At 41.7% G+C, this 23,723-nt stretch overlaps 1 protein-coding gene across 2 annotated transcripts in view; it reads right to left on the bottom strand.

The window, feature by feature from the left end:
* ALDH7A1 (aldehyde dehydrogenase 7 family member A1) overlaps positions 1 to 23,723 on the bottom strand; it is a 38,603-nt gene that overhangs the window by 14,106 nt on the left and 774 nt on the right. For both annotated transcript variants that reach the window (XR_014296446.1, XM_082649840.1), the window contains exons 2-11: positions 22,966 to 23,019; positions 22,353 to 22,418; positions 15,813 to 15,893; positions 15,363 to 15,486; positions 12,617 to 12,749; positions 10,865 to 10,909; positions 7,250 to 7,327; positions 4,963 to 5,060; positions 2,482 to 2,523; positions 463 to 557 (exon numbers count right to left, since the gene is read on the bottom strand). Coding sequence is in view for 1 of the 2 variants with exons in the window: in XM_082649840.1 (XP_082505966.1) it covers positions 463 to 557; positions 2,482 to 2,523; positions 4,963 to 5,060; positions 7,250 to 7,327; positions 10,865 to 10,909; positions 12,617 to 12,749; positions 15,363 to 15,486; positions 15,813 to 15,893; positions 22,353 to 22,418; positions 22,966 to 23,019 (816 nt within the window). In the remaining variant the exon portion in view is untranslated. The remainder of the gene's footprint in view (positions 1 to 462; positions 558 to 2,481; positions 2,524 to 4,962; positions 5,061 to 7,249; positions 7,328 to 10,864; positions 10,910 to 12,616; positions 12,750 to 15,362; positions 15,487 to 15,812; positions 15,894 to 22,352; positions 22,419 to 22,965; positions 23,020 to 23,723) is intronic.

The raw sequence follows: 23,723 nt of genomic DNA on the forward strand, positions 1-23,723 counted from the left end.
CAAGTCAAATCTAAGACTTGACCTATAAGCCAAAATTTTCTAATTTTTAAAAATATTTTACTACTTAAAATGTTTTTACATGACAACTAAGACTGTCTACCTTTTAGCAAATAGTTGTGAATTTTTCAAATGTTTATCTTGTTTTATTCTCTAAGTGACAAGGGACTTTGTCCACATTGTTCTAGGTGTAGGACTGAAAGCAGGTCTCATCACCCATGTCCAACTCCAGTCAATGAGGACTGGACCACGTTCAGCTTGGGGAGGTAAGGCAGAGTCCCTCGCTGACCAGCAGCATCTGCCAGGAGCACAGAACAGAGCAGCAGGGCCACGTGCTTGCCAACCACATCCAGGGAATACACGTTTCTAGCAGTGTTTCTACTACACCTCCTTAACAGTACAATGTGTTGAAAAGCAGCACTGGAAGAGGAGGACACTCTCATGTGCCCACGCAGAAACACTCACCAGGCGCCTCGCAGTGGTACACCTCTGGCCGGCTGTCCCCACGGCTGCAAAGAGAGCTGAGGGAACGACTAAGCTGAGGTCCGAATCCTCAAAAGCTTAGGGAAGCAGAAACACATCCATCAGTGTTGTGAGGTAGGCAGACAAGGTACTTTACTAACTGGTATAAGATGATGCCTTTAGAAAGCGCAGTGAGAGAACGCCAGAACTATCCTTGTAAAATAAGCAAGTTCATACCGCAGAGGCAACTTTTCTCCCAAAGAAAATGATATGAGAAGAGAGCAATGAGCTCCCCCTCCTCTGACCTCTTCATCTTTCACCTCTCTGAAGTTTCTGGTGCTGACTGAGCCTTCTCTGCACTTTCATGTGGTCTCTTCTCTAAAAGCACCACTGTCTTTGTCAGTCTTACTTGCCTCCAGTCTCAACCCCACCACCCATTTAGATGGCAGCTTCCCTGGGCCCATAGAGAAGTCAGTGGGATCCTTCTGATTTATTACCGCCATCAAACCAAGCTCTCCAACAACCTCTGCACCCTCATCTGCATCAGTCCATTCCCTAAAATGCCTCTTGTTCTCCCCGCTACAGAAGCTTTTTCAAATGTCTCAAACCCCTCCAGCCCTTTAGTCCTGCTCCAGATGACTTCACCCTTTACTTCGAGGAAAATCTCAAAGTGATCACACACAAGGCCCTTTCCTGCTTCCTCTGCATCTCTGAAGAGATCAGTGCAAAATCACTTTCAGACTGCTCTCTACTTTTGTCTATTCCTTCCTGCTCCTCTTCTGCCCTCCAAAGAAAAAACTAGCATAGTTTTTACAAGGTTACCCGTCCATCGATCCATTGTATTACTTATAATTCCTTCCTTTCTATCCCTTCCAGAAACTTACAGTCCCAATTCCCTCTTACATCTTCAATTTTCCCCTGTCCAGTCTAAGAGCATTCTCAGACTAGCATGATGGTTAAGAAGGTGGATTACACAACCAAACAGACCGAAGCTCTTATCCATCACCACCACTTTTTCATCGTGTTATTTTAACTTTTTAAGCCTCAGTTTCCTTATCCATAAAATGGGATAACATTATCTGGGGTACTAACGGACGATAGTAAGGAGTTTTAGGAAGAGAGCTATGCTCTGGGGTCTGATTGCGAGGATACAAATGCTGGCTCAGGCACATAATCATTTTAAGCCTCATGGTGTAACCTTCAAATGAGATTAATAAAGGTATCTACCTCATGGGATTACTGTGGGGATTAAATGACATATTGCACATGAAAAAACTGAGCCTGACACATACCCACTGATCAATAAACGCTAACTATATTTTCTAATCAACTCTCTCTTTTACGAAATCAGAAGTTCATCCAAAACAAACCCCTCACCATATAATTTTTATATTTCTGGTGTACCCCACAAACACATAAGCACTTAAACATGATGATAATGATGGCAATATACAATTAGCAAGTTTTTAGCATAAAATTCATGATTCTATGAAGTCTCAACCAACTGATGTTCATCATATTATCCAGAAGTTAGGCTGGTAGACTATTTCCTTTTGTGTCAAACCAGTGAAAAAGTGAATTAAATAATCTCCAAGACTATAGGTAAATGATAAAATGCCTTAAGGAAGTGTTCCTTCCCAATGTAAAAGCACTCAATACCCCACTGAAGACGAACTAATGTTTTTGGAAACAGCAGGTCACATAGAGTTACTTACTTATTTATTCTAGAGAAACATGTGGCCAGTTTTCAAAAAACAGAAGGAAAACAAGAAACAATGACACATTAGAAACTCTCATACACAGATTCTAAGCCCCAGGTAACATTTTCCAAACATGAACGCCTTTCCCTCCTAGTTATCTCTGCCTGCAAACCATGTGTCCTGTCTCACAAGGAAAGTTCCTAAGCATGGGACACACAACATAAAAGGGATGAGTTCTTACACAAGTTCTATACATACAGGATGGCTACTGAAGATATTCTAAACAGAAATCACGCAAACAAAGAAGAAAAGGCAGCCTTACCTATAATTGCATTGTTTCCTCCAAGTTCTAATAAACTTCTCCCTTTAACATATATAAACACAAATTAATTCCTATTTCATTGTTTAATGCACACAGCTACACGGCCTCAAATCATAGCCTATCCCAATTGTTTTAATTTATTTTCTGATTTAAAACAGCATGACAAAAAAACAAACAAACAGCATGACAATAAATAAACTGTAACTCTTAAAAAATTTTCAAGGGAAAAAAAAAGCATGAGCATCGCATCAATGTCTAGATTCCTGATTTTAATAATTGTATCATGGTTATATGATCGAATGTCCTTGTTCTTAGGAAGTACACAAAACACATTTAGTGGTAAAGGAATACAATGTCTTCAATTTTCTCAAAAGGTTCAAAAATATGCTCTCACAATATGTGTGCGTGTGTGTGTGTGTGTGTGTGTGTGTGTGTGCTGGTAGAGAGAAAGTGATTTTAAAAATGGTACAATTGGTAAAACTCATTAAAGGGAATATGGGAATTCCTTGAGTTAGTCTTGGAATTTCTCTAAGTTTAAAATTATATCCCCCAAAACTCCAGTTAGTATAAAATGGTGCAGTCACTTTGGAAAATTGTATGACAATTTCCCAATACAGTATAACCATAAGATCTGACAATTCCATCTGTACCTTCCATATCCTTCCAATTCTCTATGTGCTCCCTAACCATGTTCAAAACCACCAACCCCCTCCAGGAAAAGCACCTACAACTTAAGACAGGCAGATGCATCATTTAAAAATTGTAATCCTACTAATGGTACTACTTATAAGAGAACTACAAACTACCGCTTTGAGTTAAAAGGAGGCATAGGGAGGAGGACAGTATCTTCTAGTGGGAGAAGCAGGATTAACGATCTTAAGCACCACTGCACATACTTACTGGACATTTGTTTATCTTTGAAGAAATCATCTAATCAAATGCTTGCCCATTTTTTAATTGGGTTGTCTTTTATATTACTGAATTGTAAGAATTCTTTATATATTCTAGACATAAATCCCTTATCAGATAAAGGATTTCTAAATATTTTCTCCCATTCTATAGGTTGTTCTTTTCACTTTTTTTTTTTTTTTTGGGGGGGGGGTACGCGGGCCTCTCACCGCTGCGGCCCCTCCCGCCGCGGAGCACAGGCTCCCGACGCGCAGGCCCAGCGGCCATGGCTCATGGGCCCAGCCGCTCTGTGGCATGTGGGATCCTCCCAGACCGGGGCACGAACCTGCGTCCCCTGCATCGGCAGGCGGACTGTCAACCACTGCGCCACCAGGGAAGCCCTCTTTTCACTTTTTTGATGGTGTGCCCTTTTTAAGTTTTTTTTTTTTTTTTTAATGTGGACCATTTTTAAAGTCTTTATTGAATTTGTTACAATATTGCTTCTGTTTTATGTTTTGGTTTTTTGGCTGCGACGCATGTGGGATCTCAGCTCCCCGACCAGGGATCAAACCCGTGCCCCCTGCATTGGAAGGCGAAGTCTCAACCGCTGGACCGCCAGTGAAGTCCTGATCTTTTGAAACAGCTCGTCATTTCTACAAAGAAGCCAAGTGACATTTTGAAAGGGATTGCATTCAATCTGCAAATCACTTGGACAGTACTGATCTTGGGCAGTAATAATATTAAATTGTTTCCAAACAGTGAAAATGGGAGGTATTTACATTTATTTAGGTCTTTTAAAGTTTCTTGCAATGATGCTTTGTGGTACTCTGTGTGAAAGACTTATACTTCTTTTGTTAAATTTATTCCTAAGAATTTTATTCTTTCTGATGCTACTGTAAATGAAAGTTTTATGAATTTCATTTTCAGATTGCTCGTTGTTAATGTATAGAAATACAATTGATTTTTGTATCCTGCAACCTTGCCAACCATGTTTATTAGCTCTAATAGTTTGTAAACTTCCTTTATAAAAGCAATGCCCATATAGCAAAATAGCTGACAGATTAACTATTCGAATCTCACCTTATGCTAGGGTTAGTCTAAATCAGCAAAATAGGCAAAAATTGACCATAAATATTATCCCAGAAAACCTCTTTAATGAACCATAAAGTAGAGCATACAAAGCTATGTCTTACAGCCCTTTTCAGTCATATACGCATGAAACAGAAATGAGAGAAAAACAGATGTAAGTCTTCTACACAACATTCATTCCAGGTCCTGTACTCTCACTGGTCCTGTTTAAATGTCAGTTTTCTTTTTTATTTGCCAAACCAGTCTGATAGAAATTGATAAGTACATTTGATATGATTCTACTATGGTCATTTAGGGAGGGAATGACATCCTTTTCCAAATTATGCTATTAAATCTGCTATCTCCCTAATATTAAGCCACTATTAACTGTACCCTTCCTTTCACTTGGACATTCAAATAAACACAGCTGGTGCCTCCATGGAAAGAGACAAGGAAAAAAACCCAACCTTTATTTCATATCCATACCTGAGGGAATTAAAAGCTCGATATAAAGCCAACACTTACCAAACCTCTCCTGCACCATAAGAGCCACTTGTTTTCCCACCCGAGTGCTCCCAGTGAAGGACAGCAGGTTCATTCGCTCATCTTTGGCCATGGCTGTGCTGCAAGGGGAAGAGACACGGTCACCCAAGCAGAGAAACCCAGCAATGGTGGCACTCGACGGTGCCAAGCCAGAAAATTCTGAAACCCCTGTCATGGAAAGACGTCAGTGAAAGACACAAGGATCGAAGCAGAAACTAACACACCATTGTAAGGCAATTATACTCCAATAAAGATGTTAAAAAAAAAAAAAAAAAGACACAAGGATCTATCCCAAGGGAGCAAGGGAAGGTCTTCATGAAAATGATTTTCACAAGGAGAACCATACAGCAGAACAGACTAACCCGTTCTGGGAGCTCTCCGTAAACAGAAATCACCACAAGGATGTTGTTAAGGAAGATATTCCTTCTTGTACTGATGGGTGACTGGACAATACAACCGTAGCAGTTCCTCGACGAGCACCCCAGTTATTTTGCAGTCTCTTAAAACTGATTCCTAAAAGTTTAGGGACTTCCCCGGTGGTCCAGTAGCAAAGAAGCCGCCTTCCAATGCAGGGGATGTATGTGGGTTCAATCCTTGGTTGGGGAACTAAGATCCCACATGCCGCGGGGCAACTAAGCCCACGTGCCACAACTACTAAGCTCGTGTGCCTCAACGAGAAAGCCCATGTGCCACAACTACAGAGCCCACACGCTACAACTAGAGAGAGAACACTGCACGCCACAACTAGAGAGAATCCATATGCCGCGATGAACAGCCTGCATGCCGTGACGAAGACCCAATGCGGCCAAAAATAAAAAATAAATTTTTAAAAAATATGCAAAAAAAGAAGACAATTTTAAAGACTGTAGGGAAATATCCTAAGTATCCTTCTTGGAAGCTGACTCAGAAAGGCTGTGCTATTTCCAGTTTCTAAGGAATGCAGACCAGACACTACTGATCTGAACCTTCTTGCTCATAGTGCAGGGTTTCAAAGGGCTTGGTGTGGGCCAAGCAAGGCAGCCACAGCATCAGACCAATGCAGGGCTGGAACTGTGTGATCAGACAGTGCATGTGGGCTTCCCAGGTCAGCCCAGCACATGTGAGCACTGACACTCAAGGGGGTTGCTGTGTAAAGCCCTTCTGCACACATTATTGTTATTATCTGAGCTATTCCAAGGCCAACGTGAAGGACTGCATGCCCAAAGTACAAGAAAAGAGCGGGTCAAAGGATAGACTATTTGTTTTAAATGACAATTTAGATAACACTTCACTATGCACTCTCTATGTGGGAGTTGTATTTTCTAAATAAAATTTTCTCACTTACCTAAAAAAAAGGAGTCATGTATTACAACTTTTTGAGACTGCCCATGAAGTACAATAGTGTGGTCAAAGTGCTAGAGGGGGACTAACACGTTCATCACACCTGTAAGGGTTCTAAGACCTGACTCCTATGAAACGCCATCTAATCAGTCAAGGCTACTAGAACCAGCTTCACCATGATTCAGAGACAGTACAGTCCGTTCCAGCTGAAAAGATGCTATAACATTCTGCCAAGTGAAAGCAGCCGGATATAAAGGCCACATGATTCCATTTACCTGAAGCACCCCAAAGAGGCAAACCAACAGGCGTGAAGTCGATGAGGGGCTGCCAGGGGAAGGGGAGGGGGAAATGACTGCTAATGGGTACCAGGTCCCTTTGGGGGTAACAAAAATGTCTGGAATGAGGTAATGGGGATGGTTGCACAACACTGTGACTTACTATTCTAAAAACCACTGAATTGTACATTTTTAAGGAGAGAACTTTATGGTATGTGAATTACATGATGATTTTTAAAAAACAATAAATTAGAAGCTGTGTCTCCAGGGTTCCCTTTTTTGGTCAGCTGAAGAACCCAGAGAAGAGGCTAGGTCCTTGGTGGGGAGTGAGAAACCAGAGCACAATTCCACAGCTTTGCTTTGTAAGTGAGCACGTTGATAAATCAAGCGTTAGGAAGCCATGGGCTGCACAGTGGTACGGCAGGGTGTTATTTTAGGATATAAACACCTTACAGTAGTAGCTCTGGGCAATGAAAAAGACAGTTCTCACTCATCCTCCAACAGACGCTACACAGTAATGAAGTAAAGCCCAATGAGATCCGTAACAATAATGATTCCAAAAAACCACTCACCTCCTGAGCTATACCGAGTTTCGAAATTCTAGTAAAGATGATTCTAGTTGATCAACCCAAGCCCTTCAGCAGAAAGACACTCCGGGCCTACTATTGACCTACCCAATATCCGCTCCACCACAAGTCAAGGAACAAATCGCACCAGGCAGCTTGTTGTCCTCCAGAACCTTGGCTATTATCCTAGGGGAAAAAAGCAATTACTAAGGAAGGGAGTGATTTAATTTCTTACCATTTTTTGAAAAATGACAATAAATTCCAACTACGTGACTACTTTCTTTTTTCAACTTTCTCTCCCATCCCTCAAATATCTAGGCCTAGATTTCTCCTCACATACTACAAATGAGGTTTTCAAACACTTAAAAAGCAGGACTCTTGGGCTTCCCTGGTGGCGCAGTGGTTGGGAGTCCGCCTGCCGATGCATGGGACACGGGTTCGTGCCCCAGTCCGGGAAGATCCCACATGCCGCGGAGCGGCTGGGCCCGTGAGCCATGGCCGCTGAGCCTGTGCTCCGCAACGGGAGAGGCCACAACAGTGAGAGGCCCGCATACCGCAAAAAAAAAAAAAGACGACGACATGCGAAATAAACAAAACACCTAAAGCACTGGTCAGGAAGTTCAAGTGATCACTGTTCTCAAGTATTTTCTGCCAAACTCTGAAGACATATCTGGTTCAAGATGGTAGCCTGATTGCAGGGCTTGTTTTGGCTTCTCACCACAAATCCACTAAAATGATGTTAAAGAAATAAAAAGGGAAATATGGAATAAAACCCACAAAGATGAAGAAAATGAAAGATAGCTCCCATTAGCAAATGAGAGGTTTTGACGCATCTCTCCCAAGCAGAGCCAGCCAGAGAAGTGGTAAAGGGTGAAAAGGGAAAGAGGTTCGCCAAATCTAGACAGTATGCTGAGAAGACAGAGCAGAAGGCACTGGACCTGCCTGCAGAACCCCAGAGAAGTTCAGGACTAGTTTCCACTGGCTTCGCGCCAACCTCTTAGTCAGGAAATTGTGCCCTCCAGGCTAAAGTAAGGTGGACAAGCACAGCTTTTTCTCAATTAGTCTGCTTACAACTTAGGCTGTTAGAGTCAAAATGAGAAACACAGTTCAATGCTACTTAAATCTGATTTTAAGTTGTAAAAAATGGCTCCAGTAATTCTGATTTCTCTGGAACAGGGTTCTTTCATTGATTTTGAGCTTCCTGAGGAGCATGGGCCTAAATAGAGCAAAAGTTCTTTCGATCAATCATCCCAAGCTACTGGCTACTTCCTAATTTGCTTAACTTAAATTTCAAAAGGATCCAAATTCTGTACCCACTTCCATAAAAAAGATACCATTGTCATACCTAAGTAAATTCTCCAATTGTCCCCAAAAATGTCCTTTACAGCAGTTTTCTTTCCTCCACCCAATCAAGGACCACATATTGCAGTTGTCATGTCTGAGAGCAGGTGTCAGGCTGTGCAATTCTCTCCAGGGACTCAGGGTGTATCTACTATCTGTACAAGTAGCTGACTGCTCCTGAAGGGCAGGTATTTTGCTTTGGCCTGTGGGTAAAGGTTAACCAAAACCTCTTCCCCTAATGCATGAGAATCTGACCTTGGGTTAACTCTTTAGTTTTGCTCCTCAAGTTACCTGATAAATGCCAGAGTATCAACAATGCTACCTAGACAATATGGCTCATGGTAAAGATGACCCCTGACTGGTCAACTCAATCTAAACTGGAATAACGACCTGAGAACTACAACTGGAAACCTCATGCTTTTGCCCTTCTCTGAGCGCAGTGACTCCTATAACTGTATGTCCCTGGTGGGTGGTTGAAAGCCACGTGGATAGAATTGTTACAAGACATTTTAGCTCATGTGGGGCATTAGGCTTTTAAGCCAGGGCAACCTCCACACCTGTCCAGTATAGATCTCATCTCCTTTGCCCTGAATAAACTGCTACAAAGACACTGAATCAAGAGGAATACCTGATGCTATCCTCCTAGCAAACTATGTTCCTGTCCTATATCCTTCTGAACATATAGAGGTACAATATGTGGTCATTTTATGAGTCTGAATATTAGCTGAATTTTAAAAAATTCCCAGTGGACGTTGCAGCACCCTTGGTTAATTCCAGCACAATTTAGCATCATTTTACTTATTGTCTTACATTACAAAATCAGATAATATTCTCAATTACCTAAAAAAAATCATCCATGTTCCTATGAACACCTCAAACCCTTCAAAGGTTTAATAAAGCAAATATTTAAAAGCACAAGGCAAAAATAACTTAGAACGAATATCAAAATTAATGATAATTTAACCAGCTACTAATAACAATTGGCAAGTCAGTTCACTATGTCTACATTAATTTTTTTTTTTGAGGATTTTTTTTTTTTTTTTTTTTTTTGCGGTACGCGGGCCTCTCACTGTTGTGGCCTCTCCCATTGCGGAGCACAGGCTCTGGACGTGCAGGCTCAGCGGCCATGGCTCACGGGCCCAGCCGCTCCGCGGCATGTGGGATCTTCCTGGACCGGGGCACGAACCCGTGTCCCCTGCACTGGCAGGTGGACTCTCAACCACTGCGCCACCAGGGAAGCCCAAGGATTATTTTTAAAAATTGCCTGGGGAATCTCATCATTTTTATGTGCTTTGTATGTCAGTGTTCTTAATATTTAATTTGAACAACATTGCCTTGAAAGATATTGTTTTCTCAATATCACATATTCCTTTCAAGTAAACACTTAATACACGCTACTCTTTTTTTGGCCGACTTTTCACTTCCTAAGCCAGTGTTCCTAAAATGACCTTCCAACATTAAGGACCCTCTTATGTATAGAATCCATCACAAACTCTCTACCAGCAATTCTTTAAATCAGAGAATGTAGACCACACAAACGATGGAACATCAAGGGCCCACCGTCACCCTACATGGGAAGGCACTCTCTTCTATACATTCTCTAAATTCTGGAATGATAAATTAGTAACACTGATTTTATGACCTAATCAGAGTTGTCATGTTTCCAAATAGGAATAAATAAAACAGTAATTTTTTTAACCGAAAGAAGAATCAGTGGAATAATATAATAACCCTTTCTTTCTGCTTTGCTAACTGTCTATTAAACAAAAGCAGTAAAAGTATCAGGTGAGTAGAAATCAAGACCATTAACATGCTGAATAGTTGTAGCATAAAGCCCCTAAATTGCAAGGCTATTTCCTCTCTACTGGATTTGTTTTTATTTTGCAAGTGACAAAAAAAAATGTTTTAAGAGTTCAAGTTCAGGCTTCCCTGGTGGCACAGTGGTTGAGAGTCCGCTTGCCTATGCAGGGGACACGGGTTCGTGCCCCGGTCCGGGAAGATCCCACATGCCGCAGAGCGGCTGGGCCCGTGAGCCATGGACGCTGGGCCTGTGCATCCGGAGCCTGTGCTCCGTAGCGGGAGAGGCCACAACAGTGAGAGGCCCATGTACCGCAAAAAAAAAAAAAAAAAAAAAGAGTTCAAGTTCAACATTTATATCAGTATCTGGCATGTTTCCCAAGACTTAAATGTATGGCTCTGAAAAAGCTCTGTAAACGGCCTAACGATACAAAAATGTTATTACAACCAAAGAAGAACGAGTTTATCCAAACTCCATGCTAAAATAAATATGACACTTTCATGTCATATTAAAAATTCAGTGCCTATCAATCACCCTTTTAAGATTCTTCCATACCCAGAAAGAATACAGTCATACATACTTACTTTGTGACAGCTACACTAATGAGGGAAGTTGTTGGAGCTCCTTTCCTTATAAGGGTAAAAAAACAAAACAAAAAAAAGGCAGTTTAATTTGGTGGAAATCATAAATACCTTTTATTTTCAAGCAGAAGTCTTTGTGAGAAAAAGTTCTCTCCAATTAAGCAACTAAGCCTAGTAACTAAAAGAGAAATCTATCCTTCAGCTTGGTGCCTCTGGGACCTAAAGAACTATAAAACTTTTATAAATAGAAAAATGGCACCAAGCAATTCTGGACCTGCCTGCTGCACTGATCACAGGAACTGTTACATTAACCTCTGCCAATTAAGGAAACTGAGTAAAACAGAAAATCAATCAACATGAACTTCCATTGGAAGGCTCAGAGGGCTGAGGAAGACTATACAACTAGCCTTTGGTAACATGGTGCCAGATCATTAATCCTCCCAACTATGCCCTTGCTTTCATAGTCTTTGAATACCTTCAACTGAAAACAACACTAAGATCAGTACATATTAGCGGGACAGACAGAAAAGGAGCAAAGACAATTCTCCTGGTTTTCCCATCTAAGTTCCTCCATTGAACAGGAAAGCTAAAAACAAGCAACCGTTTTGTCATCTATAAATACTGACATTGTCCCAGCTAATTTTTACTATCACATATTTTATAGCGATGTAACATTTAATGCATCAATGGGAATATGGCCAAGTGCCTCAGAATCACTTGGGAATTCACCATCAAATTTTATTGAGTTAAAAAAAAGAATCGAATTTTTAAAAGAAGGTTGTGACGTATCACAAGTTATTTTTTTCCCTCCTATTTGTTCACTTAGTTTTCTGTTTGTTAGTATAGTATAATAAAGACTATCTGGTTTTCACTCCCAGTTTTCTGGCATACCCTGTTATCAACACCCCTTGGAATTTCCCGAGTGAGAGAAGTCTTTTTTATGCTAATTAGGTGACTAGTGGGCCCGCCCCCAAGATAGCGTCAGGATGGGTGCTGGTCATTGTTCACCAGAAAGATCAACCATGGGGAGGTGAGGAGGGATGAAGACTAAAGTCCAATCACTTGTACAATGATTTACTCAGTCATGCCAACGTACTAAAACCCCCATAAAAATTCTGGACTCCAAAGCTCAGTGGAGCCTCCTGGTTGGGAAGGTGACGTGTCCTCCCCTCACAGGGAGAGAGCAGGGAAGCTCTGAGCCTAGGACCCTTCTAGACCATGCCCTATATGTATCCTTTAAAATAAAACTGCAATCATTAAATATTGCGCTCTCTTGAGTTTTGTAGGCCATTCTAATGAATTACTGAAACCAATGGTTCACAGGAACCTCCAGCTTTGTAGATGGCTGGTCAGAACTACAGATGTCCCGGGGACTGGGAACATCTGCAGCTTGCATCTTAAGTAGGGGCAGTATTGTGGAAGACTGAGCCCTTAAACAGGTGGAGCCTGACACTGAGTACAGATAGTGTGTGTCAGAATTGAATTACAGTACACCTGCTTGGGGTGGAAATAACTGGAAGGAACAGGGGACAAGGCTGTGTCAAAAAAAAGGAGGTCAAAAAAAAATAAATTTTACCAATGGTAAAATTTGTAATAATTAAAAATCAGCATTTCACAACTACCAGGTGTGACTTAGCTATGTTACTTGAAAGAGTAGTAGAAAACATTTCAATACATTTGCGATACTTTCAGTAGTACTTGAAAATAGCTAATTTTACTATCTAACTACTGGATAAGAAAATGAGCCGTTCTTACCAAAGGCAGGCATTCCCACAGATCATGGCGATGGCGTTGTTCCAGCCATACACCGCCACAGGGAAGTTGAACGCAGTTATGATTCCAACCAGGCCTACAGGATTCCACTGTTCAATGAGCGCATGGCCAGGTCCTGAGGAAAGGGAAAGCATGCAACATGCTTAAGCATGTTAATTTCATGCCTGTCAAGGTAATAAGAACAAAGTCTGCAATCTTTCATTTTCAGAACAAAGGTGCACCACACCAGGTGGCGACTCCAGATGCCGTGCAGCGGATCACTTTACACAGCTGTGGGATGCTGGTACATTAATGAGCATACAACAAAAGCTGTTATTACTACCACATTATCTTATAAACCATGAGGATATCCATTACGCCTCTGCTCATAGGAACTCGGTGTAGATCAGGGCAGTTTCAGTCCCATCTGGGAGACAAGGAAACTTCAGAGAGTAGATGAGACGTGTCCTAGGTGATGTGATTGCCAAGGGCAGGGCATGACCACAACACAGGAGTCATGACTCTCAGGGCCGTGTTCTTGATGTTCCGATGAAGCCCTCAGCTAACCTCTCTAAATTCAAAACAAAGTGGCTCATGTACAGGGAAAAAAGTTATAATAATTATAAAAATGCTGAACGAATGAAGTGCACAAATAAAGCTTTACATACATACAGGAAAACTGAAAATACAAATTGAACCATTTGCATTTTATAGACAAACTTTAAAGACACCATAATCCCACAAGGGCCTTATTTTAATCAAAGGCAGCTGGAGCAGTGAAGAAGCAGAGCAAGGAGTGTGAAGGTTCACAAAACCTGGTTAAAAGCACTAGGAAGGTCACGCTCCCAGCCATCCACCTTTCTGGCCACGCTCACGCTGCTAGCAAAAACAGGGAACCCACCACTTGCTGCACCTCATTCCCAGGCCCTTCCTTAGTCTAGGAACCCTAATCTCCCTGGAGATGATGTGCTGGTACAGCCTCACAGGGCCTCTTCCTGCAGGGCCTGCCTCCTCTTCTCTGCCCCTCCCGTCTTTATCCTCCCCTCAAGTAGGCCAGGGGAGCTCTTATAACATCCCTCCGTAGCTTGCCACACTTTGGTGTCTGGATCAGTACTGCAGCTGCCCTCAGGGTAAAGTCCAAACTCCATGAAAAGTCCCTACCCAAGGTTCCCTCTCTACCCATCTCTCCCCCTCATACTGTGCCCTCCAGCAGTGCTGAAGTTAACACAGTTACTAATGGCTAAAGGCAATCGCTATTATGTATCTAATTAAAGACAGTAACTGTACATTTGAAAAGAATCCCCTAACTTCCTACAAGCAGGGAATTTGCCCGATATTCTAAGAAAATATAGGAAAATACGATTTTTTTTTTTTTTTCTGGTACGCAGGCCTCTCACCGTTGTGGCCTCTCCCATTGCAGAGCACAGGCTCCGGACACACAGGCTCAGCGGCCGTGGCTCACGGGCCCAGTCACTCCGCAGCATGTGGGATCTTCCCGGACTGGGGCATGATCCCGTGTCCCCTGCATCGGCAGGCGGACTCTCAACCACTGCACCACCAGGGAAGCCCAGGAAAATACGATTTTTCAAAAAATTTCTTTTCCTGATTATAAATGTAACACAATTCCCATTGTGGAAACTTTGGAAAATATAGAAAAATATAAAGAAGACAATAACAACCATCAATAATTCTGCCATTACTACTTTGGCAGACTTCCACCCTGGTACTTTTCCTTGTTCTCATCATTAAGTACAAGGTTGGTCCCCGCAGCACAGTTGAACAACCAAAGACTGAAAATACCCTAAATATCCATCTTTTAGGAACTGGCCATCCTTACAACAAACAACCATAAAAAAAAGATGAAGGAAGTACCTTATTGGAATAATATGAAACAATTTCTAAGACACATTAAGTAGTAAAAAAGTAGAGAACATACAGTTTGCTAACGTTTATGTTCCTAAAAGACATGTATTTGCCTGCACGTGAATAAAAGCTCTAAAAAGATACACAAGAAACCAGAAACATTCGATACTTCCATGGAAATACTATGGAGTATCCCATGGGGAGGACAAAAACTTTTCATCCTTTACCCTTTTATTCCTTTTTAATTTTGTGATATGAATATATTACCTCTTCAAAAAAATAAAAATAATTCAAAAATAAGTAAATACAACTTTCCTATAAAATTTGGGGTTGGGGAAAGCAAACTTCATGATTTTTTTAATGCTTGCTAATAGACTACCAAAATTATTTACTCAACTTTTGTCATATGATTTGACATGTAGGCCATTTCTAATGTTTCCTATGAATAGGACAATGAACATCTTCACACATGAACCTCAGTCACATTTCAGATTATTTACTTCAATTAGATTCTGGAAACTGGTATTAAGTATTTAAGGCTCTTTGGAGAGATATTTTTCCAAATTGTTCCCCAGACAGACTGGTGACCCACATTGCCAAAAGTCCCCATAAAAGAGTGTCTGTCTCACCCATGGACTTGCCAATTTAAAAAAATTTTTTTTAAAGTTTAAGCATTTTAATCTGATGTCTTCATCTGTTTTAATTTGCCTTTCTTAGTAAAGAGATTAAAGTTATTATCATATCTATGTATTACCTGAAATTCCTTTTTTGCAAACTGTTCACAGCCAGAGAAATTTTTGGAGCTCTCTGTATTAGAGTATGAAACTCTTAAAAATAAATAAAATAAAATTAAAAATCTCTTAGCTGAACTGACTTCATTGCTTACTTTCAGAAGGCAGGATGGGTCCCCCAATCATCCGAGATAAGCCAACAGCATAATCACAAATATCCACGTACTCTTGAACTTCTCCCACACCTTCCACTAAGATCTTCCCCATCTCCAAAGACACCTAAAAATACAAAAGACCAAGCCGTATTTTTCCAAGAGAATTCATACTTTAAAGATTAAATTTATGGTGGGGAAATCAAAACATATTTTGTTTGTTTTGTGATGCTCATAAACTTCATCAAGTGTGTTCTTATTTTTCTGAAGAATTTTAAAACCCAAGAATTGTCTTCACTTTTTCCTGTCCATCTTGTTAATCTTCCCTCTAAAGAAAAGATTTTTGAAATATATAAATTACTCTTCTTAAAAATCACAATCTTATACACAGGAGGACAACATAGCCTTATTCCTCACTCGAAGGATTGTATATTTACTACAAGAATACTTTACCAAGCTTCCTAGTACTTGGATCTTCTCCCGCAAGGCATCACCAATCTGTCTCACTACTTCTCCTCGCTTTGGAGCAGGAATCTAAGAAAACAGTGGAATTTTAGTGTCTGATTCAAAGTGTAAGCTTGTGTCTATAACACAGTAAGTATTAGATAAATGTGCAATAAGAGAACAAAGTACAAGCACATCAAAGACAACTGTTTTGATCCCATCAAGACTGTGACATGGCAGGCCCCAAAACCCATACCACAGACCAAAAAAAAATCCAGATGATACGTTCTTGGTGAGGCAAGGACTGTGCTAAGTACATAGAGAAATTCAGATTGAACACAACTTTTGGGGATGGCTCCAGAAAGCTCAGAATGCCTTACATACCTGTAACCCTTTATGATTCCCAGAGGTATTTTCATATGGGTCAAACTGACTGCATGCCCAGACCCTAAATTCAGCTTACTTACAAAGCTGGTATTCCATAATCCATTCAAATAGTACCACTCACTCACCAAATACTTCTAAGCACCTACATACTATGTGACAACAGCAGTACTAGGCACCGGGGCTAAAATAAGTGAGGCACTCATGGAGCTAATAATTCTTATCTAGCAGCAGTCATGGTACTAATAACAGGCGGGGGGAGGCAACAAATAATTACGAAGTGCCACAAGGGCTATAAAGACCAAGGAAATAAAGAGGTTTCTAAGACAGAGAAAACAGCAGGCTTGGAGGATAAACGGGTACATTGCTTTACCTAAAAGGCTGTCAACCCAAATCTCCAAGGTGAGACTTAAGCTGAAACCTAAGGTTGGGAAAAGTCAACCATAGGAATATTCTTCCCAAGGAAAAGAAAAACGTGTAAGAGATCCATGGAAAATAAAAGCCTATCATATATGAGGGGCTGACTGAGGAGGACACTACGCCTACAGCTAGAAGGAGCTTTAAGGAGTCTGAATTTTACTCCAGGTGCAATGGGAAGTCTTTAATGGTTTTTAAGAGGCAGAATAAGATGATTCGCTTGAACTTTTCTAAGATCAGTGCCTTGATGGGTGTAGAATAAGTTGGAGGGGAAAAGAGTAGAAGCAGGGAGACCAACTAAGAACATGTTCTACTAGCCTAGGCAAAAAATACTGGTGACTGAGCCTTAAGATAGAAGCAAGGGAGACAAAAAGTGGATTCAGAATCTATTTTGGAAGTAGAATGGACAGAACGCACTAATGGAACAGGTATGGGAAATGAAAGCACTAAGGATGACTCCCAGGTCTCTGGCTTGAATAGCTAGGTAGATGGAAGTAGAATTACAGGGATGAAGATAACTCAGAAGAAGCATCAGGATTTTCTTTTGGAGGTGGAGTACAGGTTGGGCCATATTAAGTTTGAGATGTGATGCATGAATGGAGACATACTTTCGCCACCTACGATGTCACCCCTTCTCTCCCTTCCAGCTCTTCCTGATTTATTCCACCTCTCCCTTGAAAGGCAACTAACAGGACCATTCCCATCCCCCCAGGCTGCTGCCAGTCCCCCCATGCCCTCCTCACAGAGAGGCCTCCCAGAGCTTGACCGTGAGCTCAGGGCTCTTCTTCACTCTCTCTCCTTCCCAGATGTACTCCAAATGTCTTAGTATAGCTTTTCTCAAGGGTAGCTTGGTATTCTATTAACATTTAAAATGTCCCCTGCTTTGAATAGGCAGTTCTACTTCTGGAAATTGAGTATATACATAAGTGTGCAGAAGTAGAGGTACAACAGCATTTACTGCAGTGCTGTTTCCAGTAGAGAAAACAGAAACCAGCTAAATGTCCATCGGTATATGATTGGTTTATTATGGAATAGCCATAAAATGGAATGCTTGACACTCTCTAAGAAGAATAGATTTATAAGGACAAACTTTTAAAAGCCATAAAAATAGCAAGATAAGCAAAAGTTTACTTACCATATGCATTAAGTTTGAAGGAATATAAAAGATATTAACAGTTGTAATTTCTGGGAAATGGAATCATAAGAGACTTTCATTCTCCACATTTTGTATGCGGATATTTGCCATTTTTACGATACCTGCACACTTTCAGAAACAGTAAACAAAAATTATAACATTAAATGAAGCAGCACAGATCCTTTGTATTTTCTAAGGCATGGAATGGGTTTAATAATGTTTTGATCGAATTTAGCCCACACATTTATAAACTTAGCAAATTGGTTAATTTCAACTCAGAATGGCCAACTCAGTACACATAGCTATTCTAAGCACATCTATTCTATCAGTCTTTCGACCACCACTTACTGCACACGTTCTATGTGCCAGATATTGTGCTAACCCCCGGGATACTAGGGAAATAAGTCAGCTACGATTCATGCCCCCTAGAGCCAATGGTCGAGTGAGAGTGGTAGAAACAAAACAGGAGATTACAATTTCATGTGGTAAGCACCGTGATGGAGCTAGACTGCACAACTGGACCACCTATGAGTGTTAGCCTAGCATTACTTGCGGGCAAGGAGGTGGGGAGGAAGGAGGCTTTTTAAAGAAGTTTAGAGGGCTTCCCTGGTGGCGCAGTGGTTGAGAGTCTGCCTACCGATGCAGGGGATGCGGGTTCGTGCCCCGGTCTGGGAAGATCCCACATGCCGCGGAGTGGCTGGGCCCGTGAGCCGTGGCCACTGAGCCTGCGCGTCTGGAGCCTGTGCTCCGCAACAGGAGAGGCCACAACAGTGAGAGGCCCGTGTACCGCAAAAAAAAAAAAAAAGAATAAGTTTAGAGTTGAGACCTAAGACCTAAAGCATGACTGGTGTTCACCAGCTGAAGAGGTAGAGAAAGTATGGGGGACAGGGAGCATAACATACGCAAAGGCTAAAAGACAAGAGAACACGGTGATTCTGGAAAACTATAAAGACTTCAAAGAGGTAGGAGAGGAATGTAGGGGCCACACTGCCAAGGACTATGTAAAGGATCCAAAGAGCAGTGGGGAAATCACTAGAGGGTTTTATATGGTGGGGAGAAAAATCACAGTGCTTTTTAAAATACCACTCTAAATGTGGTATAGAAAATGGATTGGAGGGAGAAAAGACTCAGGCAGGAAATGAGGCCAGACAAGAGATGGTGGCTGTCTGGACCACAAAAATAGCAATAGAGAGAAATAGAATTCAAAGTGTTTAAGGCTTGGTAATTGATCAAGTCTCAACCCTGGCTACATATTAGAACCACCACCCACGCTTTAAACTACATTCCATCCCAGACCACTCAAACCTGGCTTTTTTTTTCTTTTTCCTCCAGCTTCCAAGATGATTAGTAGGACAAGCAAGAGATGAGAAGAAAGGCAGGGTTAGGTGTGAGGTGAGGGATGTGAGGTGAGAGCGGGAAACCAGGAATACAGCCATATTCCCCGTGTGGGCTTGATCAGTCCCAGCGTGACGGGGCATCAATAACCTCAGACCCTCCTGAGATGGCAGACGAGAGCCCTTGTCCCTACACACCTCACCGTGAAGTAAGATTTAGAATGAGCATCAAAGGCAGCCATAGGAGACAACTATGACCACTGAGGAAGTACCAGCTGAGCCCCTGGGGAAGTACTACAAAGATAGCCACCCATGTTAAAGAGTTACCAAGTATCTGGTATCCTTTTATTCAGCTAGAGGAGCCCCATTCACAGTTCCTGTCATCTCTGGCACCTCCTCACCAGAAATGGAGAAAATGATGACACACACAGCGGATGGAGAGAGGCAGAAACAGGTGGCATTCAGACTAAACAGCTCATGAAAGAAAGCAAGAGTGAGAAGTCCCAACCAGGTTCCCTGTAGTTAGTTTTAGTTAAGAGAAAGAAATGTTTTTATAACTACTTTTTCATATTTTCATACCTTTTTTTTTTTTAAGGAAAAAGGAGACAAAGTTCCCTTTGAAAAATTCCAGGTTTAACACAAATGAACTAAACGAAACCGTGGTTTGTCCTCACAGGCAAGGTCATCCAGAAAGGTCAGGACCAAGCAGAAGTAGCCCCACATGAGTGAGCATCCAAGAGGAAAAGTGTATATACCAGGAGGGGATCAAGCTTTGGTCTGTTCTTGTTTGAGAACGAGCAGCCCTGCTGGCAGGAGTCCAGAGGCACAGTTAGGAAAGGCTCTGCTTCTTCCCTAAACTTTGGGCTCAATTGCTTAACTCAAATTCTAACAAGTGGGATTCCCAACTGATTTTACCATCACCCAGGAAAGCCACCTGTTCCCACTTCGCACCCCGACTCTACTGAGAGGTCTAACAAGTAAAAGCAGAAATAGTAAGAATGTTAGGTGCAGAGGCTGGCCCAGTTGAGTAAAGGGCAGGCACCAAGTAAGAACCTGAATTCAAAAAGTAGCAACAACAACAAAGTACAGCACGATTTTAAAGAAAGAATCACAATGCCAGCTGCCACCCCCTCGGGCAAAGCCAAGACTAACCTAAAAGCCAGTTCAGGGAAAGAAAAGACCCTGAATTCACACAAATCTTTTTTCAAACAAGATTGTATTTACTGTGGGTAAAGACACACATATAATGGAAGTTTCTGGTCAAAAGTTTCACTAGCATTCAAAATAGTACATGCAAAGAGTGAATCCTAATGTGAATTATGGACTTGTTAATACTAATGTGTCCATATTGGCTCACCAATTAACATGTACCACACTAATGCAGGGTATTAATACAGGAAACTTGCAGAAGTGATGGAGAGTAAGGAACTCTACACTTACTGATCATCCTTCCGTTGAAGGGGTTCAAGCCACCCCACAATGGGCCCGTCTGGCATGTTCTTTGGCATTATTTTGAGCTAAAGGCAGTCAAAGCACAGTAGACTCGGAAAAGATTTCCAACACCTCCTTAACCGCCTACAAGAACTTAGAAAGTGGACCTATACCAGGAGCCATCGCCAGAGGTAACTTTTTATATCTGACTTATCTGCATGAGGGAAAACATTTGTTACCAAACACTTGCTCTTCTCACGTTCCTGAGATTTGTCCTCCTCTTCTTTGAAGCCCCAGGGCCCCCACCCCTTTCCTTAGATCAGGATGGTATATAAGCCTCAACTGCCTAACTGCCTTTGGGTCTCATATCTTTGTGTCTCCCCCTCACACAAAATTAAAATTTGTTTTTCTCCTGTCAATCTGCTGTATGCTGATTTAATTATTAGAACAGCCAAAGAACCTAGCAGAGAATAAAAAATTTTCCTCCCCTATAGTTTCACCCTAAAACTGCTCTAAAATATAAAGTCTATTAAAAAAAAAAAAGTACAATTGTCCTTCAGTATCCACAGGAGATTGGTTCCAGGACCCCCACGGATTCCAAAACTTGCGGATGCTCAAATCCCTTACATAGAGTGGCTGAGAACAGTCAGCACTCCGTATCTGCAGATGTGAGGCCCGCAGAGGTGGAACCGGCTGACTTAAAATAATTTGACACAGCTTTGGTCACAATTCTCTAACCTGCTAAGGCGAACTTTACTCAGCACACTGCTTACTTCTGGAAGTGGTATTTTCTTTGTTGAAGGATATTTTTGATTGTATATAATGGAACTCTGAGCATAACTTAGCCAGAATTAAAGAGATGTTCTTCCTACTTTGCACAGAGGTGGTCTCTTGGCTGACAATAACCCTGCATCCAACCCAGGGCTCTCCTGGAGAGTCTGCCCTTCCCCAACTCCCCACAGCAATCACAGATTCAGGAGAAAAACAAAAAACCACTGAGGCTCAGCAGTCACAAACCCAGCAGCACATGGTTCTAGAAATCAAGCTCACTGGTACGGAGGTTTGCCCCTATCTGCAAGCACTTTAAATGATTAATTCATTTAACCCTCACAATAACTGAAGAGGTAAGCACACCTGGTCTCCCCTTTTTACAAGACAAAGCACACTAAGGTGAAGTAAAATACCCAGGGGCTGAGCTGGGTTAACCGACCGGATATTCCTGCTGCTTCGGGCCTTCAGCTGAAGACCAAAAGGGATATTCAGGGTGGGGGAGGTGAGGGAGGCCTGAGAGATCCAGACTAGGCCAGTTCTTTACTCTCCCCTCCTCCAGACCTAGGCCCTTATCTAGTGATAGCTCACTGTGGCCCGGCCCAGCTCCAGTCAAAATCCCTACACCAGCTCACAGAACTCCTGGTGGAGACAGACAAAGAAGGCAGAACCGGCCTCAAAGCCTCATCAGACTGTTGAGGAACTGGAGCCTAGGCCCGGTAAGAGGGGCCACTGCCATTTGAGCCAGGAATGTCGACCTATTGCTAAGATACCCTCACTCCCGAAAAAACTGGCAGGGAGAAGGAGCATACAGGTATTTTTAGGATAGATATTCCTTTCTCTTTGCTTAATTATAAATTCAAGTAACTTCAGTTGGAGAGTAAAGTGTTCATAGATCAAATTTATGCTACATTAGTAGAGTTCTATTCCCTTTAAAATCACCAAATTACTGAAGGCAGAGGAGATAGTTGCAGCCCCCAGGAGCTCCTGTTTCAGCAAGGGGGCACTGGCCTGCTCATCAGATGTCTCTTATCTCACCGTCATTACAGTAGGTAATCGTGCCATGGCCTCCATACTTACATCCGCCCAGATTCTCCATGCTTCTCTTGCTTTCTTTACAGTTTCTTCATAGTCAGCCATGCTGGCCTAAATAAAGATTTGGAGGGAGACAAAGGGTAAAGGAAAGGGCAGTGATGATCTTCTAAGAACACAGATTTTTGGAAAAGAATTGTAAAATCTCTGGTTGACCCTAAGATTTGTGGTTTAAAATGATTTTCACAGCCTACACTTCCAAAAACTTGCTGGAATTCAGTAAGTCAGAATCTGTGCTTTTTAAAACCTTGCTTCTCAAAGCGAGGTCCAGGAGCCTCATCTGTGAGCAATACCTGACGTGTATTAGAAATTCAGAACCTCAGGCTCCAACCCAGATTCAAGAGGTCAAAACATTCATTCTAACAAAAGTACCCAGGTGATCCAGAAGCATGGCCTTCAATGGACCCCCTCCCGAGTCCTCTCTAGGGTTCACCTTTTCTGGGGCACACACACCCCCATCGACAGTCTCCCTCAGATATTCTTAAATGTTACATTAAAAAGAAACATTATTCTTTGACTTTGTAAAGTTGTATTGCTCGTCATCACTGGCACAAACTCCCAGTGGGCATTCTGCATTTAAAAAAAAAACAAACCCACTTACCTGTCGGACTCTCGCTATCGGCTCATTGTTAGCAGGACAATAGGTGGTGATAACCTTAAAACAAAAAGACGACCACCATAAATAGAAAATGTAATCCCAAACTGGGGGAGCAGATCAAATGGGGGAAGAAAAAAAGGGGAAAAAAGAGGCTAAGACACAATATTCAAATTCAGAATCTTTACACTAACTTGTTACAAATAAGCGACTCTACAGAGCTTTCATTTCTGACCTGAACATTCAGAACAACGTTTTCTGCAAAACCCACCTTCACCATTCTAAATACTAGGTATTTAAACAAAAGCCTAAATGTAATCCATTATTTTGCCTCTATTTCCATTAACAACAGAGCAAAGTTACAAGTTTAACTTATTCCCTCTCTCCCTTACTCTGCCCACCCTCTGGTAAGGGGTGAAATGGCCAAAGCTAGACAACCATGGGAAAGGCCTGTGTCCACACAAACTGGAGAGGTCAATTATAAAGAAAGAACCCAGGTGTAGCTTTAAAAAAGGCTTTCAGGAGAGGGTATTTATCCATGAATCTAATGATTGGATACCACAGGAAAAACAGCTGAAACCACCAATGGGGGAGGGGGGATTTGGGGAACAAATAAAACCGCCTGCATCTCCTAGTCACAGATAACTAAAAGATGTGTTTCCTCTAACAAAGCAGGTTCATTCAACAAACTATCAGAATGTTACATAACATTTTCTTTCCTTCTTTTGTATGCAGCTCTCAAAAAAATCTAGGTGATAACAACC

This window comes from Grampus griseus (genome assembly GCF_964374135.1).
Source record: "Grampus griseus genome assembly, chromosome: 3".
Taxonomy (NCBI): domain Eukaryota; kingdom Metazoa; phylum Chordata; class Mammalia; order Artiodactyla; family Delphinidae; genus Grampus; species Grampus griseus.